The sequence below is a fragment of the Strigops habroptila genome, chromosome 10, assembly GCF_004027225.2.
Source record: "Strigops habroptila isolate Jane chromosome 10, bStrHab1.2.pri, whole genome shotgun sequence".
NCBI lineage: Eukaryota > Metazoa > Chordata > Aves > Psittaciformes > Psittacidae > Strigops > Strigops habroptila.
The window spans coordinates 29597811-29618063 of NC_046359.1; the positions used below are offsets into that span (position 1 = coordinate 29597811).

A 20253-nucleotide genomic window follows, 5' to 3' on the forward strand; every position below is an offset into this window, starting at 1 on the left:
AAATCCCGCTCTGATCCAAGAGAACTTCCCTAAGGATTCTCTTAATACACTATATAATTATAGTACAATGCAATCAGGAAAAAATTACACTTAGATTCTACATGCAACCTCCCTTTTTAGGGTAAAATGTCAAGACTTTCCTTCAGATTATCCAAACTTGACACTACCTCTTTCCTACAGTGGCCTCTGTGAGGTGCCAAGGATCCCCACTACTACACAGTCCCCAACAATTTGCTCACCAGTTATGCCTCTTTTGAACTGTGTCTCTCACTCTGATATAAATTTCTACAAACTTTCCCAAATATTGCTGCAACTCCATATCTGGTTTACTTTTTAGTCTAGTTTTACTGTGTGTCTTAATTCAGATTTAATGGCCTTTGATTCAGGTGCTACAAACATTATGTGAGAGGAGCACTGTGGTTCTGTAAGAGACTGAACATCATATAACTTGATGTACTTTTTCTTAAAATGAGCAGAGAGAAAGCACCTGGCTAAGCCACATCAACTGAGAAATGCCAGAATTTAAATAGCTCTTATGCTTGAGTACTATGTATTGTTCTAATTACAAGTCTTCAAATTACCTGTTCTGACATGGAATAAACCACTAATGGACTCCAGGTTCAGAAAGATTTACTTGAGAAGATGATTTCTTCAAACAGTCAGCTAGAAATTGAGGTTTTGCATGGACAGTATAAATGCTAACACTGTGCAATTACTTCCCTCTAGTCCAGCTATGAGATGCTACCATGATTTTTGATACTTTCTCATATATTAGGGAACTCCACATTTGTTAGTTGTCTCTATGTACCAATCTTCTGCTACTGAGTCCCATTTACAACACACAAATCTTGTGCTTGCTAAATTGTCTTAAGTAGCTATTAAAAATAGGAATTGTATGACACCAAATAAAGTGTCTTGAGCCTTTTCTGCTCTCCAAATCAGGCCTTCCATGTACAAGGCACATATCCTCACCTGCAGAATCTAGAGTAAATCCAAATTATTAAGAAAACACGCTCAAAAGACTGTTACCAATTTGATTTATTCCATATAAACACAAAAAATCCTCAAACAGAATTTTATAAAACAAAACCAGAAGTACCAATTTTCAGATAATGGCGCATCTCATACAAAAAAGTAAGTTACAGAATGTCTTCAAACCCACATCTAACATTCTCAAAATACTTTCTGTACTTTCAAACACATACTGTCCATCCTAAACTTCCCCCACTTTCCCAATCAGTTCAATGTCATGATATTATCTAAAGAATTCCATGCACAAGAAACCACAAATATTATCTTTATTCTTTAACTCTGTATTCACCATCCACTGGCCTCTAATTATAATACCTGGGATGATAAAGATGAAGATAAAATGACTACACAACCTTCATACACAACAGTGAGCTTCATACTGCATGTAATTTGCAAGTGAAAGCAGTAAGTGACATTCTGCTCACAATTATTTGCATCATTATTTTTCCTTCTTTAGCTGAAAAAAAATATTTACAACACTGCAAATCAGTAAAAGCGACACACAGCAATGGAATAAAGAAATCAATACTTAACAAGATCCTCAGCCAAAATGCTTTTCACAACCCTTTCTCCTGAAAGATCTGATCTTACTTTTAAAAAACAAACAAAAAAGAATCAGTGTGAAATAGTGTCATAAAAGCAAAGCAAGGCAGAGCTACACATCACCACAAGTAAGTGTTCTCAGCAACTGAGCTTCTCGGTCAAGAACTCAACAAGCTACACATAGTTTAATAGTTCAACTACCACCAGTAAAGGAGATTCGTGGAAGAATTCTAATAGCTGATGACCACTTATTCACAAACTACACACAATATAATGCTACTTCAAAAGCACACAAAACCAGAAAAAAAGTAATACAGGACTCAAGTGCTGCCAAAAGGACAGTAGTCCTCCAACACTTCAGACCTTGTCCTTTAACTAAGTATGTCCTGATGTTCTTAAAATAAAAAATGTGGAATAAATCATACCACTAAGGAAAAAAATAAAAACCTATTTAATTGCAAAAGTCTATGAGCTCAGTAAAGTGTCATGTTTTATAGATATAAAATAAAAAATATTGTTAAAAAAACCAAAGGCAAGTTTCACAACTTTACCTATTTCATAAGTAGCTTCACAGCACAGGAGTGACAAATTGAAAAGATCATACTAAAGATTATAGTCTCGATACTCTAAATATCCTGTTTAATATTATAAAACTTTAATAAAGGATGCAGAAATTGACTTGCAATCAGTAAGAAAAAAAGTCTAGGAATCAACTTATGGCTGGCCATATGAAAGACACCAAACATATAAAAGAAGTCTTTCTATCACTGTGTATATTATGTGGACTATAAGGCAGCAACTGATTTCAAGACCAGATGAAAGAGTCAAGCCATTTCAGTGAGCATGGAAGAAGGAAACACTGAAACTCAGGTTTTCAATCAAAATTATCAGTGATAGTAAGGCACAAAGATGACTTACACCTGTTAAAAACTTCATTTTTAACAGTAACACCTTTTAGCATTTTAAAAATGCTAAGTTACAGAAAATAACAGGCAAATGACATCGCATACAGGCGAGTACAATATATTCCTATGTCATGGACATCCTATTAGATGTTATGCACAAATGTAATTTGAACTTCACATCTACGGTGCCAATACACGCCCTATCTCTAGGAGTAAATCAGCTGTGTATTTACCTATGTACAAATTAGTTAAGTAAATCTGAGATATCTTAATTGGTAGTATCATACTAAACTTTGCTTTTTTAGCAAAGCAGTTTTTGTAAAAACAAACCACAACAAACAAAACACTGCTTGTTTATTTCAAAATTAAAAGTTACAAAACAAAACAGGTCCACTGGAGAAACAGTACCCTCATTCTCACATCTAGTTTTGTCCCTCTTAACATCTCAGGCTGGATCAGTAAAAAAACCTAAAAATGGAACTCAGCCAAACCGACCTTCAAAAATCCTACAGAAGGCAAAGCCTATGACAGGTCTGAGCTGGTGTTGCCATCTCTTATTTTAAGCATACTAAGCTAGATACAAGTCGATCTTCAAAAGCACCTAGATAACATTTAAGTCAGGAGTCAGGTCAGAATTCACAAGTTACAGAATCATATATTTATGTTGGAACAGACCTCTAGTCCAAACCCCTATTCGAACTTCAATCGATATAATATCCAACACCAAAGATGGCTTAGGCTGTTCAAATCCTTGTCAAGTTTTGAACATCTCCAAGGATGAAGATTCCATAACCTCTGAGCAACCAGTTTACGTCATAATGAAAACAGAACTCAGTGCAATGTGTCCTTTGCCTTTTAGGCTTTCATTACACATCTCTGGGAAAAGCATAGCTCTACCATGTCTATACCCTCCCGTTACACAATTGGAAGACAGCAACTGGATCTACCCGTTGGCCTTTTCTCCTCCAGACTGAAGGAACTTGGCTCTCTTCTCTCTTCATACATCACATGCTCCAGGCCCTAAGTAACAGAGTGGTCCTCTGCTCAACTTGCTCCACTCTGTCTTTCTTGTACTGGGGGTCCAACACTCCACACTGTATTCCAGCCTCATTAGTTCCAAAGAGACGGAAATAATCACTTCTCCCAACACGCTGTATAAACCCTTTTTAACGTGGCCCAAACTTTCATCACTATAGATGCAATGTTCCTTAACGTTCAACTAACTTGTCCTGGTTGTCCACTAAGACCCCATAACTCTTTTTCTGCAAAGCTCATTCCCAGATAGTCATCACCCAGCCTGCATTGATGGATAAGGTTACTCTCTTCCAGGTACATGAGTTGATTAAACTTTCTGAAGTCACCATCAGACTATTTGACCAACCTGTCAAGTTCTTTTTATCTACTGTTAAGGTCTACCCTTTGGCTTATTGACCAATCCCCCCCAATATGGTATCAAACCTGCCAAGAGCAAATACTCTTCTGCTATCCAGGTTGTTAATGAAGACTTCATTACACTTCCTCTCAGCAGTCAAAACCTCTCAACATTTCTTGAGGGACTTAAAGCCTTAAGTCCCAAGCGTCTCTGTAGACCAAGATTCCATCTTAAAACACAGCCAGAAGAACAGATGAAGTGCCCACCTTTACCTAGTAATTCAATCCTGGTTTTAACCAATATGTAAGCTCAAAAATTCAGTACCCCTTCAGCCTTTCAGATTTAATTTCCAAAAATCCCATTTTTAAATGCAATTTGTGTAACACATTGGTTTGAGAACACAATTTCATTTCCCTCTGGTGAAAATGCTTACCCACACAAAATTATTAGCTGAAATTTTCAAAATACGGAAGACTGTATCTGCTATAATTCCCCAAACGTTCTTAGAAATGGAGGACACCTTAGTTCTCACCCATGCTCCACAGACTATTCTTTAAAACAGTACATATTGTTCAGATCGAGAATGGAAGCCTAGGATTCCCTTCCTCCAGCAGTCTTCCTAACTCTGGGAAAAAGAATAATAAAAATAGTAACAATAAAAAAAAAAAAAAGTCACCTGGTAGTGCCAATGATCACAGGCTTTTGGAAGGCCTTCAGAGGAGGGAAATACTGCCCCTTACCCCCCTTTCTGGCAATGAAAAAAACTGAAGCTGAGCAATATGCTGTCAGTGCAGCAGTTCTAGCTATCGCTCTACTGTTCACTCTTATCTCTAGTTTGAGATCAATAGCTAAGCTATTTCTAAGAGAGTTCAGGGCAGTAAGTTTCTAACAAAAGCTGACATCCCTTTCCCAGGGCAAAACCTAACTCAAGGCTTATTTCTCTGAAGTCCTAACATGTATTCTTCTCTGACGTTTCCTACCTGACAGACATACTACATGAGGTCCTTACCTCATATATAGGGAACATAAGCAGTAACTCAGGCTCAGGAAACCAAAGACATACACCCTTTAGAGGTAGGGAAATATGAAGACAAAAGCCATGTCCTCTGACACACACAAAAAGTTAGTGATCAGTAACCTTTTCCCCACAGCTACACAGTGAAGACTTTCTTTGGTATTAGAGCAGCCACAGAGTAAAGGGTCTTCAAATCACGTCTGTGCTTAAGCATTGAATTTCTCTGGTTAAAAGAAAAACAACCACACCCACCGATTTTCTCCCAAGATCTAGTTATAAAAAGGCAAATGATTCTTGCTCAGGTACAGATATCCATGATTTTCCAGTACATCATGAAGGGAAAATAGGCAGCTACCTTAAATAGCACACTCCTTTCCATATAGATTTATATTTAATAGGCAGAAATACTCACTTGCTGATTGTCATGAAGGCAGCAGTCCTGGCTTCAGCTGGGATAGAGTTAATTTTCTTCCTAGTAGCTGGTAGAGTGTTGTGTTTTGGATTTAGTATGAGAACCATGTTGATAACACACTGATGTTTTCAGCTGTTGCTAAGTAGTGTTTATATGAAGTCAAGGACTTCCCAGCTTCTCATGCCCTGCCAGAGAGGAGGCTGGGGCACACAAGGAGTTGGGAGGGGACATAGCCAGGACAGCTGACCCCGACTGGCAAAAGGATATTCCACACCATTTGATGTCATGCTCAATATATAAACTGGGGGGAAAAGCTGGCTAGGGGCTGCTGCTCAGGAACTGGCCAGGCCTCGGTTGGTGAGTGGTGAGCGGTGAGCAACTACATTGTGCATCACTTCTGGTGTATATTCTAATTCTTTCATTATTATTATTATAATCATAATAATTATTAATACTTTTCTGTCCCATTAAACTGCCTTTATTTCAATGCATGAGTTTTCGCACTTTTACTCCTCTGACTCTCTCCCCCATCCCACTGGGGGAGAGTGACTGAGCAGCTGTGTCGTGCTTAGTTGCCATCTCAGCTTAAACCACAACAGCCCTTTTTGGTGCCCAGTGTGGGGCATAATGGGTTGAGGTAACGACAACTCTGACTTGAACATGCTAGAACAGATTTGTTATGAGCATTCACTATATTGGTTTAATAGGCACTGGTCACACTGTTGATTTATTTGCTCTTAAAGTTGGTGTGCTTGTTCTTAAACATAGTATCTTACTTGTTTCATATGTTCCCTGTTATGCTGTTTATCACCCATGGGAACTCACCTAAGGTTATGTTATACTTTCTAACACTGGCTTATGATATGACAAAATTGCTGGTAGTAAAAGTAATCTGGTATTTGTACTCAGCATTGCCATCACCGCTGTACTTTGGGAGCCATCTATAGGAAACTATTAATAATTGCACCTTCTACCTTCTTTCCAGAGTCCCAATCCATGGGGGAAACACCTCCCTATTTCCCTTCCTCTTCCCCTTCTCCTCCAGGTTAACTACAATAGCTCTTAAGAATTTTTAATATCCTCAAGATGTTCAAACTAGCTGTTCCTACTGCTCTGTCTTCTGAATGTGTTCCAGGTCTTGTTTAAGGTTAAACAACTATTTTAAGAATACCACCTGGAGATCTGCCTCAAGGCCGGATAGGGCAGGAAGCATGAGATGGTACGGGCAAGTACCTAAGCCAGTGGGCACCTCCAGTGTTTTGGAACTTCACCCCTGAACAAGTGCAGAATCTGCAAAAACTAGTAAAATATTTGGAAAAAGAATGCTGTAACCCTTGCAGTTCCAGAAACACAAATCACTGGAACATGCTGGGGCCTGGCCCATGCCTACCAAGCCCTGCTCAACACTATTCAGCACCCTCAAGGGGAAGAGAACATCTATGGATCTGACAACAAAAGTGGCACCACACACCATCTCTCCTGCCTTGAAGGACTACTGTGACAGATGGCCCGAAGCCATGGACTTAAATGCAATCAGACATTTTAGATGAATGGCACACACAGCGAATTATACCTGTGTGTATATTTCAAAAGACAGGAAAAGGTGATGGTGAGTAATTGGGATGTCATCGAAAGTACAGAACCTGGGCATGACATAAATAATATAGAATAAGGGGTGGATAATGTATCCCTCATTTTGGCTGGGATAGAGTTAATGTTCTTCCTAGTAGCTGGTAGAGTGTTGTGTTTTGGCCTTAGTATGAGAACCATGTTGATAACATACTGATGTTTTTTGTTGTTGCTAAGTAGTGTTTATATAAAGTCAAGGACTTCCCAGCTTCTCATGCCCTGCCAGTGAGGAGGCTGGGGTGCACAAGGAGCTGGGAGGGGACACAGCCAGGACAGCTGACCCCAACTGGCCAAAGGGATATTACACACTATATGTGTGTAATATATATATATACACTATATATGACACTATATGATGTCATACACAGCATATAAACTGGGGGGGAAAGCTGGCCAGGGGCTGCTGCTTGAGAACTGGCTGGGCATTGGTCAATAACTGGTGAGCAACTGCACTGTGTATCACTTCTCTATATTCTAATTATTTTATTATTATAATTATTATTTTCTTCCTTTCCTTTCTGTCCCATTAAACTGTCTTTATTTCAGCCCATGAGTTTTCTCACTTCTACTCCTTTGATTCTCTCCCCCATCCCACTGGGGGTGGGGTGAGTGAGCGAGCAGCTGTGTGGTGCTTAGCTGCTGGCTAGGGTTAAACCACAACAGCAGCCAAAATGTAATTAGATAATAAAGGTCTAAAAGCCATAATCAAAGTTTTTTTAGATACTATAAAATAATTTTCACATCACATGTCAGTTTCAAAGAGAACATCAAAACTAGACTAATACCTTGATGGCCAACAGTCCCAAAGGCAATATCATATCTTTTCATATAACGAGAATGGTCCAACATCAATCTTTTGGGCTTAGGTCATAAAAGTGTACTGTAAAATGTCTCTTCCTCAGAAGGATTCACTCAACGGGCCAGTCATTTTTAATAAGTCAGTGCTATGGAAAAGAAACAGCGCCAGAGTTTCTTGTTACAAAACACGTGCTCCTGCTATAAAAAAAGAATGACGTTTCAAAACAGAAAATGGTGCACTACATATTAAAGATGTAAATGATGAATAAATAATCAAAATATCTCTGACAAGCAATTTCCAAGCTTATTGAAAGTGCAGGAAAAAATAACTTCTCTGGTTTAAGTAAAAAAATCAAATTTAAATTTGGTAGAAAGCTCCCATCTGACTCTACCTTGCACTATCTCATGTGTATACATATGCATACACATACTCTACACATTAAATGCATCTATACACACTCTAGATAGTTTGACATTCCTAATGATTCCCTATACCCTTCAATTTACACAAGAAATAGTGACATAATAATGTAAATATTTTTTTACTAATCTTTTATTTACAATATACTGTCATTGTACTATCACCATACTTACATTACGCTATTTATACTATATATACAGACTAAATACAAGTTCATTTGATGAGTGAAACCAGCTTTAAAGATCTTCACTATTGATTTCAGAAAACTTGGGATCCCTTTTGATTTACTGACCTTAAAAATGCTGGTACTACATAAGTTTACATTAGGCAAACAGTTACTGAATTTTTGAGCACAATCTCTATTTGAATCTTGGCTGTAACAGCTACTCTAACTATGCAGCCACAAGTACTGGCAGAATCAAGCAGCAGTTAATAGAATCTAAGAATGAGATGTGAATACTTCCACTTAAAAATGAACTACATAAAAAGACAGTGATTACTATTCATGTCCACTCCCTATGGGGTTTATTTGTTTTAAAGGGTTGGTTTGTAAATAATCTGTGGCCATGGGAGTTACTACTAGGAAAGATCTCAGCTGACCAAATATACTGACACAAAGAAATTAAATAACAATATAAACCTTTAATATAGAGCCTACTATCAAAAACTTTTCCTGCCAGGATGACATGAAAAAAGCCCAATAGGCTTTTAAACCAGGAATTAAACAAAAATTTGCAAGTTATACCCATCACTAGGTAGACTAGATGCGAGGAGCTACAGCTGTAACCCTGAAATTTATTTCTGCATCTCTATTCTTAGAACAGCTGGGGGAAAAGAATCAATAACAAAATACAAAACATTCCCCCCCCCGCTACTTTTAAACCAGCAAGTTAAAATGATGAAAAAGATTTGAGAATGTGCTTCAGCTACTTTAAACTGGTCTGGAGGTACAAACCCACCACAGGCGTAATTTAACACTGGATTCACATCTATTTTCAATGTCAGCAGCAATACCTGAAAACATTATCACTTCTGCTCTGCCTCAGCTACTCACCACTATACTGAGCAAGCAATTCCTTTTCTCTCGGAACTGCTGGCTGAGACATTTTTGCCCTTACTCTTTGAACTGTTTCACTGAAGAGGTACCAAGTTAGCTTTGGTATTTTGAAACTAGTGGGGGGGGGGGAATAGAAAGTAGCACCAGAAGCTAGGTTAGGAGCTATAACCTTTTAAGCTATGTTTTTAACACCAGAACAACATACACACTGCTGGTGTTTTCAGAGATCCATTTCATATTCTGCTTTCTTGCACCTTATTTAAACATGAAGCTAGGTTGCAGATCTTCAAGAGCAACTTGAAGAGGCAACCACCTCATGGATGAATTGCACACTTCTGTGCTGAGCCACCTTATTTTTTTGGAATGCAGTTCGGTAGGTACAAAGTTAGAGATCATACTTCAGATATTCAAGATGAACTTCACAAAAAACTGTAAAGTGGACTCTGAATCTAGTTTTGCAATCACAGCATATAGTACAAAGCCATCAGTGCTCAGGTTGATGCATTTTTACAGCCACCATGCCTTTATCATGCAGCTTCACCCTTACGTAAGTTGCAAAGTCAACTTCACATAGTTCTGTGGCTTAAAAAAATGCAGTGCTCTTCCCGGTTAGCTACATATAATTGTGTGTTTGCCAGTGTGACTTCTGATAGCCAGCAGCTCTTACTTACTTCAATTGGCACCACAGCTAAGGGCTTAACTGAAGAGGAATGCAGTGTCATTCTCAGTAAGAAAGACTCTACTGTAATCAATGTCTTAATGTTACTCATCTTAGTTTTCCAGGTAACAACTTGAGATTTTCTTTACCAAGATTTCCTCCATTTCCTATGAAGTCTGGGAAATTCAAAGCTCTTTGTTATCTGCAAACAGTTTATCTGAGTTACAGAGTAACTGTACAAAAAGTGATATGTAAGATACAGAAATACCCAGGCTGGTTCATCAAATGCAATAACATTGGGCCCAAAGAGTGCAAAGCAAACAGTCTATTGCTTCCAGCACCTCCATGGGCACAGAATGAAGGCTAAAGTCTTTAAGAGCCAAGATAGCTCTGCATATGCCAGTATTCATGCTCTTGTACCATTTTCTTGAAGTAGGAGTTTGGTGCACTGGCATCTGAGTGAAATGGGCTTACTTGGTTAAATCAGACACTACCTATTCAGGCTTATTAACCTTGTATCCTTAACATCGTATCCTTAAACTCAAACTCTGTAACTCGGTGTCGCACCCAGAATATCACCTTGTATTCTTGTTTGTCCGTACTGACCATACTATGACAAGGTTTGCATCCTATGATATTAACCGAAATTCCTTTGTTTCCCTGTATCCACTTGTACTTCCTGTAGCCAATAAGCATGTTCTTACTTCTTCACTAGGCTATTCAAAACAGATGCCCATGTGGCACCCAAATATTACAAAGCATTGGCCTAGTAAAAAAGTGATTCTTCCCTAATAAAGTTTATAGTTATTTCTATGCAGAATTATTTGAGTCATTTTTTTGGTTCTCTAAATTCAACAGGAGACCAACTATTTTGAGTTTAAATTTCGTTTGCTCCTTTTCAATCCTTAATCTAGTCACCACCAGCCAGGATTTTTAAACAAATAGCACCTAAAACTTTGAAGAAAGAGAACCAATGTTTAGCCAATACACTACTGGTATTAAAATTGAAGATTTATTTTACTCATTACCATGAAGCAGTATGTCACTAAAAATGAGTCATCCCTTATTCTAGATTCAGGCATTTAAGACAACTTTTCTTACCTTTTCCAATGTTTGTTTACTAAAAGCTTCAGACACATTTTTGTGAGAATAGGGTAGCAATGAATCACCAATTCATATAATCAATAAATTGTTCCCAAACAGGTCTGAAAGACCAGAATAACAGGTCCACAGAACCACAGTAAAACATCAAACCATTTATTTACATAATTGAGCAGTGACTTGTTGATTTACACAAAAATCTGAGGAAGTCAGACACAGGGTTGGGCTAGATGAGTGCTAGAGGTCCATTCCAAGATAGTCTATGACAATACAACAGTTGTGCCTTTTTTCAAGCTGTTACATCACTGCAAATTAAGTACAAGCATTCAATCAAAACAGTAACAAAAAAACCCCACCAAAACCACAACCAACAACAAAAAACCCAACCAAACAAAAAACCCCAAACCACATTTGAACCCTTCTTTCATTGTAGCAGCAAAACAATGTCATCTCCTCAGCCCTGTCTCTGACTCTCCTGTCACTGACCTATGCATCATCCAACTTCAGAGTAAGACACATTAGCCTGCTTTATACCAACAGTCCAGACTCCTGTCCTACCACTAATGACAAGTGCAGCCTAAGGCAAGCAACTTTTCTTGACAAAGACACCAAAATGTGAAATCAAGACTGAAAGGCCTTAACTTGATCATAATTCTGCAGATTCAGCATATGAAACAAAGCTATTTCATGGATGGTCTTCAAAACACATAATCCCTGTTTAAAATAGAAATAAATTATTCAGAAATATACAAACCAAAACATGCAATCTCTATGACAGGTATTTGAGGTGGTGTGTTGAGGTTTTTTTCCTCTTAATACAGGTTTGTAGCATTTTTTTTTTTATTTTTTTTTTTTTAAGAAGTCAAATAACATTGACTTTTAGTTCCCTACATGCAAGTTTAGAACACAGTGACTGAGTAGCGGGACAAGAATTCTCCCCGTCATTGTCAGATAAAGTTATGATAGAAAACCGGCAGCCAGAAGACTTTCACTGACCTGGAAGAAGACATCAACCTTTACCCCTTAAAAGGTGATTCAAAAGTTGAAGCTACAGTGAATTTGTAACAAGAATTTAGAGATTTTCTATAGCAAGTTTAGAAAAGGTAACTTAAGCAGTACCGCTGATCTTAGTGCATTTAAAGAAATACAGACCTTGAGGAGAAAAAGCCACATGCAGACAGTAAGCTGATCTCAACACATAGTGGCAAAACATGACTTTTGCTGACTGACACTGTACAGTCCTTTGTGTAAGAATATACCTTGCTCAAACTCTGGGTCAGCATATATTTAAGTGTTGAAAAATTACATTTCTTTCCAACTACTGAAGGAGCTTTGTACTAGAGCAGAGAACAGCTATACTTTAAGTTAAAATTCTTCCCTATTAAAAATAAGACTAAGCAAAACTCAAGTGCTTTTAAAGAAGACCACATCCTTTTATCCAATCTATTCTGGAATTTCTGTTAAATTCTTGGTCAATTACAAACTGCAAATTAAAACACAGTTAAAGAAAAAGCAAGTATACCTTCCCATAGATTTCCAAATGGCAGAATTTGTTCTTACCTGTAGTTGCAACCTTGTCAAGGTTCTAGTTCAGTGCTCAAAGAATTAGTTTACATTCCTGCTGCCAAGAAGCACATAACAGAATGACTTGCAAAACCTTGAGATAACCATACAGGACACAACATCTGCTTTATTTTGGTATTTCCTAGAAAGAAACAAAGAAAGTAGTTAGTTACTCCAGATAGTTTATAATAGATTTGTACATGAATTTTTTCATGAATACAACTTTTTCCTAAATAGAAGTGCTTGAACTAAAGCCACGCCTGGATGTCAAAAGACCTTTCAGTACACTCTCTAAACACCATATTTGAGATGCATGCTAACAAAGATTCAGATTTATTTTTTCCCTATTGCCTTCACCAGCACAGACTAGCACTTAAAAAGTCATCTAGCCTATTACCTAGTATCCAAGTCCTTCAATTCAGTATCAGAAGGAATAGCTTTTGCATGCCTGCTCATGCTATTTGCTTATTCACCTGCTCCAATGACAGAGTATTCCTTGAATACTTGACAAGACTTAAACCTACCAAATGCAACACATATAATCTGTAAGCTCTTTATTCTGCTTTCTTAGACAAAAATACACAAGAGTTTAAAACAAAAGCAGTAAGCTTCAGTTGCAAAAGTATCTCAGCTCCTCTGAAATAGAATCACTGTTTCTTTCAAGGAAGCTTTTATAAACTTAACCATAAATTCAGCTTAAAATGCAAAAGCAGCAGATAACTAACAATTTAGATGTGTGTATCTACAAAGGCACCTAAACATCTACCCATTATTTTGAACGGGATGCAAATGTCCAAATTCCTCCATGGATCAGGGACTACATATTTAATTCTATAAACTGTTGCATCTTACAGAAGTTACCATGACAGTACACTGGTAGAAGGAACTATCACAGGAAGAATTCTGCGTAACAGGCAGCTTTGTCTGGGGCATGAGGAAAATACAAGCCTTAATGTAACACTGATGATTTCCAACTGATTACAGGACTTTGATGCACTGAATGAGTGATAAAGGGAGACATACTATAGACCCTGACTTTAACCCTGGTGATTGAAGAAAGGAGCTATGAGAACATTTCATAATGGTTTGCCATTTTCAGCTACCAAAACGTGTCATAAACAAGAAATTCCTCAAGAGGAATACTTTGCTGCTGTTTGAAGAATTGTAGAAGTTAAGTAAGTTTTATGCCTGTAATGCTGTATTTTCCCCAACATTCTGTCTTAGGCACCACAACAGGATGGACGATTCAAGGAATCAAACTAAGCCAGAAAAAGTAAATTAATTTCTGCCACTTGAGCTCCCTGAACCAGCTCAGGAAACGCAGGATCAGGCAAGTGCCAATGACAGAAATGTAGAACCAGCAGCTGCTGATGATTCAGATTTGCCCAGCGCATTGTGAAATTACACCTGAACTAGCACTGAATCATTAATGAACTCTGAAAAAGTATTTTGAAAGAACTAAACAGCAAGTACCTTAAATCACTGTATTGGACTACATGGCAAAAGCCTTCCCCCAAAAGGTAAAATATTTCAGTAATTAGGAGGGTACAGGGTGCTTGCAGGATGAAGTGCTCAAGAGCCTCAGTTCTGACACTACTCCAGTAGCTTTTAGAGGTGGCTGACTAACAAAAGCAGACCGGAAGACAAGTATTATGCTTCCCAGAAGCAAGAGACTTGACCTCTCCCAAATTCTCTTACTCTGCAGAGGATGTGAAAGCATTCATTAAACACAGGTGATTTTTAACCTTAGACAGGTAGCTTACAATAGGGCAGATTCACATATATTTTGGTTTAACAGCACCTTACCCAGAATATGCTCCTATTTACACAAATTCCACCTACTTTAATTATCAGAAGTGAGAAATACCGTATTGAGTGTCCTAAAACACAGTAACATCTTAAGATATGTACTCCACGACTGAACACTGCACGAAGAGGGGACACTACTCGTTACCTACTTCTACACAGTAGTGACTCCTACTTCTCCAAATAAGCTGCACAATTCTTTTTCCATATTAAAAGACACTTAGATTCTTGATACAGCTTTGGGATAACAAGCTATTGTACCCAGCCCCGAATAATTTGTGTACAGAAAATGATCACACACACCAATGAAATGGTCTTATCCAGATTGCTCATCATAAATTACATCCCCAAAACAAAGCTGAATGCTTCCTATTAGAGGCTTAACAAAATAACAAGATGTATTAAGTATTCTATTTGGGCTCTTTAGATCTTTTGAGTATGTAAATGCTTAATATCTGAGTAGGACTTAGTTCAGTAAACTTCTACATTTTTTGCTACTAAGAAACCAGTACCCTACAGTAGAATAGTTTTTAATTAAGCACAACTTAAATACTCCTCGGCTAACAGAATTTTAATTTTACCATGTTTACAGTATTTTCTTCAAAAGGTAAAGACTATGCAGCCAAAGCCATCATAAGTAAATCACTGCTGAAGAACTAAACCCAATATTCAAAAGTAAGCAAATGAAAATAAAAATAATTATGCGGTCTAGAAAAATCTGAAGAACATGTTATTTTACATAAGGGTAGGCATCAAATGTTGGTCTTCCTGATGATAAAATACTTAATAACCCTAGTAGCAAAGCACTAATGATCCTCAAGCTGAATCCTAATGCTTAAAACAAAACTCACTACAACATACAGTCCTTTGGAAGTTTCCAGGCTCTGGTCAGACAAGCACCAGAAAAACTGGCTTTATTCTGCTCTACAGCCAGCTACAACTCTGGCCTTTTACAGATAACCAAATCACTGCCACTTAAAAACAAGTAAACAAACCAACTAACCCACTCCCTGAATATCAACAGAAAGAGCTATAATCTAATGTGTCGTAACTGACCTCATGTCATCACAATACCACCAGTGTCGATATCATCCCCCAGTATTGTAAACTGATTCACACAGAAGATAGGAAAAGATTTTGCAGAAGTAAAAGATACTAGGAAGGAGAAGGAAAAGAGCACTAGTGTAAGCTTACCACAGGTTAGCTATATATTGCATCTCCCAATTGCATGTTCCCAGCATACAGTAAATGTAAGATAGCACCCCTCTCCTCAAAGAGGCATTCATCAGGTTACCTGATTTTTTCAGAGCACACATCAAGGGAGTGCACCAGTTGTGCTTCAAGTTCATGCAGCAGTTCTCCCTTAGTCTACATATATGACAAAGCCCAAACTAAAACAGGGGTTAATTTCTGTGTAATTACTTATGACAATGTGCAACTTTCACCCTGAAGAGAAAGTTGTTCATCCTGTGTAACAAAAGGATAATGAATTTCCTCTGCATCTGCTAAGTGGTACTTGGTTCTATACAAAAACATTGTGAATGAGCCAAGACTGGGCAAAGCCTTGCTTTGTGTTTTTGTGGCTGTGGGTTTTTTACACTGTCCCATCCCATTTCCCCCTTCAAATACAGAAGCTGCATTAAAATGTTCATTATTACAACAGTTAAAGGAGAATAAGCAAAAGTTAAACTAAAACCACAGTAATTTTGAAGTGTTTTATCCTTTTTGAAGCAGTTTTAACTTTTTGAAGAAGTGCAATGGTATCCTGTCACTGCATTTCAGAAGTAACACCCAGAGCTTCCTAAAAAGCTAAATGCCTTGAAATAAATTTACTTGGGGTTCAAGTGAAAATTTGGTTCAGCAGTTTCAAGTCCGCAGTTCCAACTTCTATTGCCAGTTAGTCATTTGAACTATTCAAGATCGAATTTCCAACAGAAACACACTATTAGACTAGTATTTCACGCTTGTCTAAAAGCTTGATAATACTATGGGCTTAGCATTCTAATTAGGTCCATACTTTTAAGTATCACCCCACAAATGGTGGGCTTAAACTACAGCATTGGAAAGCTGCCTTTTGATACATCTTACAAAAGCTATTCTGAACTTTTTTCCTGCAGACCTATCTTTAATACATATTTGTAAGGCACCTCTAACTCCTAAATTCTCTGTAATTCTCTTTTAGGTAAGCTTTAGAACAATAAATTCACATTATGGCTATGCAGATGTCTTGGCAACAGTGACAGCTTAAGCAATATTTGCTCTCAGCAGCTCGTTCCTGTTTCCATGCTATGTGGCTGAGCAACAGACATAGATAGTTATGCTGGTACAAGTGAATGCCTGAAGCAGAGACTTCTCATCTAGCTGATGAGTAACTCGAACTCTGTTGAATTATATGAGCAGAAGATGAAGGAATACCAAAAGCCAGACTTACTAGAATTCAGAATGCATGTATGCAATATACATTTGCCTACTGGGAGATCAATGGCAAGCACTTATTCCTCTGTTCTCTTCAGATCAGAGTAACGCTTAACATAACCCAAGCACAGAAATATGGAATCTTCTCTCCATCAGTTATGCCGGACAACTTTTCAAACATCCAGCTTCAGGAGCGCTGCAGAGAAAGGCCATCTAACATGCTTCAGTAAAAATATCCAAGTACAAAACTCACATTTTCAGTTATCTATCTTTAGCTGAACTAAGGAGAAGAGACTATCTTCAAGAGTTAAAATATGCTTCACTTACATCAGTGTTCTTCTGCAGAAAAATCTCCATTAAAACCACAAAGAAGGACTGTAAGAAGAGGACTTCCACTTTGAACAAAGATGTTTATTGGGGCTGCTAGGACTTTCTAGAGAAGAGTCTACAAAATGTCTAACTAGCTTTTATTATACATTTTACTCTCTACATTATATTATTATATTATTACATTATAGCTATAAGTAAAGTTCTAGACATGCATTATGCCTTCCACGGCAATCCAGAAGTTACAGATTGAGGAAGATGCATTCATACTCTGCATGGGTTTGTGTTTCTTTTTTTCTTACTGCGAAGGGCAGAGTCTGCAAACATCCATCTTCTTGATGGGGATTCAGAATTCCAGCTCAGACATACAAGAGTGTACTGAAGTGCCTATCTTTTGAGCGCACTCCTATGGTGTTTCCCCATGAGGTAAATTTATTACCAGCTTACTAGCTAGAATACCTAGGTAGCAATAGCTAATGAGTCAGCTTGAAATCATCTGTCCATTTGTTGCCTTTGTGAACATCTGGCCTTCAAATCACTGTTAAAAAAATAGTCACTCCAGGTGCATTACTTAGATTTTGTAACTATCCATCTGCTTAAAACAATCAGAAACCACAGCCTGAGCACTGGTTAAATGTTCTGAGAAAGAATCCACCACACCTGGCATCTGATAGCACTACAGGGCACATCTGGGCTCAAACGGCATGTCCCTCACAGAAGTGAGGTGTCACTTCCACTCCATCTACTACGGCAGTACTGAAAAGCATCCGGAGTTTGTCATCCCTTTCCCCAGGAGAAGAGCAAGGTGTTACCAAACTATAGTATTATTCAAATTCAGGAGTAATCTTGCAAACTTTCTCTGTTGATTATGCAGTAGAAAGGGCTTAGCTTTTTCTAGCTAAAGCTTTCAAGAAAACATCTTAAGTGTAAAACCATAAAGAACTGCTACAGAACCAGTTCTTAGGTAAATCAGAAAAAGCAACAGATTTCGGATCTGGTTTTGTAGCAAGTATGTGCATTTGAATAATAAAGAAACTCCACTGTTACAGACTTCAAAACATTATAGGATAAAGAGGTAAGAAACCTGATATAATTGTCTACCAGCAATTTTCTCCAAAATTTTAAGATGGTCTAGCTATAGGATATAGTTAGGAAGTCTGACAGTTTTCAAAGGATTAATAACACTAAGTCTTTCACAGGAAATGCTCACACAAGTGAAGAACAGATTCTCTGTGAAGGCTGTCTTGATAACTCTTCTCTAAACAGTGTTCAGTGATTTTTAAGCCACCTAAGAGCTGGAATTGCCAAAAGCTAATTTTTCATCTGGGTAGAGAATCTCATCCTAGCATCTAGTGGCTCACAATGCATTTAGAACAAGTCAGCTTTTAGATCAAGTCTTGCTACTACCATCAAAGCCAATAAGGATTTTTTTTTTTTTATCCTCGATATCACATCTTGTATTTGTGCTTCTCCTGACAGAAGAAAGCTTAAACATGGTTTCTACAACATGTGTTTCTGTACCTATCTTGTATTTAGAGCAAATATCCCAAAATGTATTCTCAAAGGCACAATAGCATCACATTTTATCTGTCAGGGGAATGAAGCCATTACAATACACACATGCCAGCTAATCAAGTTTTTCCCCATCTTACATGAATAAAACAACCCTAAGTGGGACCACAAGTATATCCAAAATTCAGAAGGAATTTAAACTCTGCAAAGTGGAGTGAAAAATGAGCAAAAAGATCAAAATCACAGCACCAGGTTCAGAAAGTACAGGAAGAATTCCCTAATGTTGACATATTTGACAATGACAAATGAAGTTGTATCAAATTTATAAGGGATAGCAAGAATATGTTTTTATTTCTTTATATGATACTGACAACTAGGGGAAGGACTTTGCCTCTCTCCAAGTCTTATTCTTCCCCCACTTTCTAAGGGTAAGCCTTCAGATACAAATGAACTAAACCTGAGCCATCACAGCAGATTAAAAAAAATTTGGACACTGCCGATGTGCAGACAGTTACAGGACGCACAAATTCTCTGCCACATTATTTAACCACTTGGAGCTATCTGTGGCTTTTTTTAGCCATGTTACCACTTGCTAGGTTCATACACAAAAAGAGTTAAATTAAATGCAAAGAAAGGTCATTCAACACCATAATAAAACCACCAGCACATTCAAATCAGTAGCATAGGAACACCAGTACTACAGGCTGCCAAATATTAACACTTACTATGCTATAGGCATTTTAATGTTTACTGCAAAACACACAACTTGGAAAGAGATAATTCAAGCATCTGTTATGTCAACTAACAGCCTACACACACAATCTTCCAAAAGAACTAATTTAAATAATATGGGAACTGAAGGCTCCAAATAGGAATTGTTAAAATATATAGTTATTTTTATACCTCAAATTACAGCTTTAGAACATTTTTTCTTAGTCTCTTCCGTGATAAGAAGTTTTGTCTAGTTACTAGTAAAGTTACTGAAGTATCAGTACTGTCTTTGCGTAAACGAAAAGAATCAGCACATAGAAACGCACAGACATCTTAAAATTTTTAAGAGGCTCTATTTGCTTAGAAAGTCACTCCCTTATTGCTAACAGAGATTTGCCACCTTCCTAAATCAAATCAGTTGATTTGGGTTTCAGCTCATTTCAAGAAAAGTATATCTCAAAGCATTTTTTAAGCAGCTATAAACAAATGCTTCAGAGAAGCAGCTGATCCTACATATGTAGTGATATTTGCCTGTACTGTAACAGGATCTATACACCTGTAATCACACGATACATACTATTCAAGACACAGTGTGTGCATAAAGTTAGGTTTCCGATCACAGATGGCTTGTCAGACTACTTCAGAGAACACAGTACTCCCCCCTGCACTTTTATAGCATGCTCTACTTTTCCATTAGGCTAGAGAAACTTCTTTACAAGTCTGAAGTCTAATTACAAAAATTACTATCTCTAGGAACTGCAGAGTGAAGCAAATTTCCATTACCTTTTTTTCTGGCAGCAGCCTCCAGTATCGTTGCCTGGACACACGGAATCTTTTTCAGGTGTCTGCATTGAGGCTATCTGAACTGCTTCACTTGTCATCTAAACAGAGGAGTACTTTGCAAGAAGCAGCCATTCGGCAGCTTGCAAGCTTAAATACTCAAAGGTTTTGTCCAATTAGTACTACAACTTTAATT

The 20253-nt window shown here is 37.7% G+C and overlaps 1 protein-coding gene across 13 annotated transcripts in view; it reads right to left on the reverse strand.

The window, feature by feature from the left end:
• The window catches only part of PPM1B (protein phosphatase, Mg2+/Mn2+ dependent 1B), a 62781-nt gene that overhangs the window by 24576 nt on the left and 17952 nt on the right, over positions 1–20253 (reverse strand). For 4 of the 13 annotated variants that reach the window (XM_030498992.1, XM_030498988.1, XM_030498980.1 and 1 more), the window contains 3 exons: positions 20061–20158; positions 12504–12648; positions 7694–7852 (listed from right to left, as the gene is read on the reverse strand). In XM_030498992.1, the coding sequence (XP_030354852.1) occupies positions 7694–7726 (33 nt within the window). In that variant the 5' untranslated portion in view covers positions 7727–7852; positions 12504–12648; positions 20061–20158. Of the gene's footprint in view, positions 1–7693; positions 7905–12503; positions 12649–20060; positions 20159–20253 lie in introns of all 13 variants that reach the window. The other 9 variants (XM_030498990.1, XM_030498991.1, XM_030498987.1 and 6 more) reach the window with 4 other exon arrangements.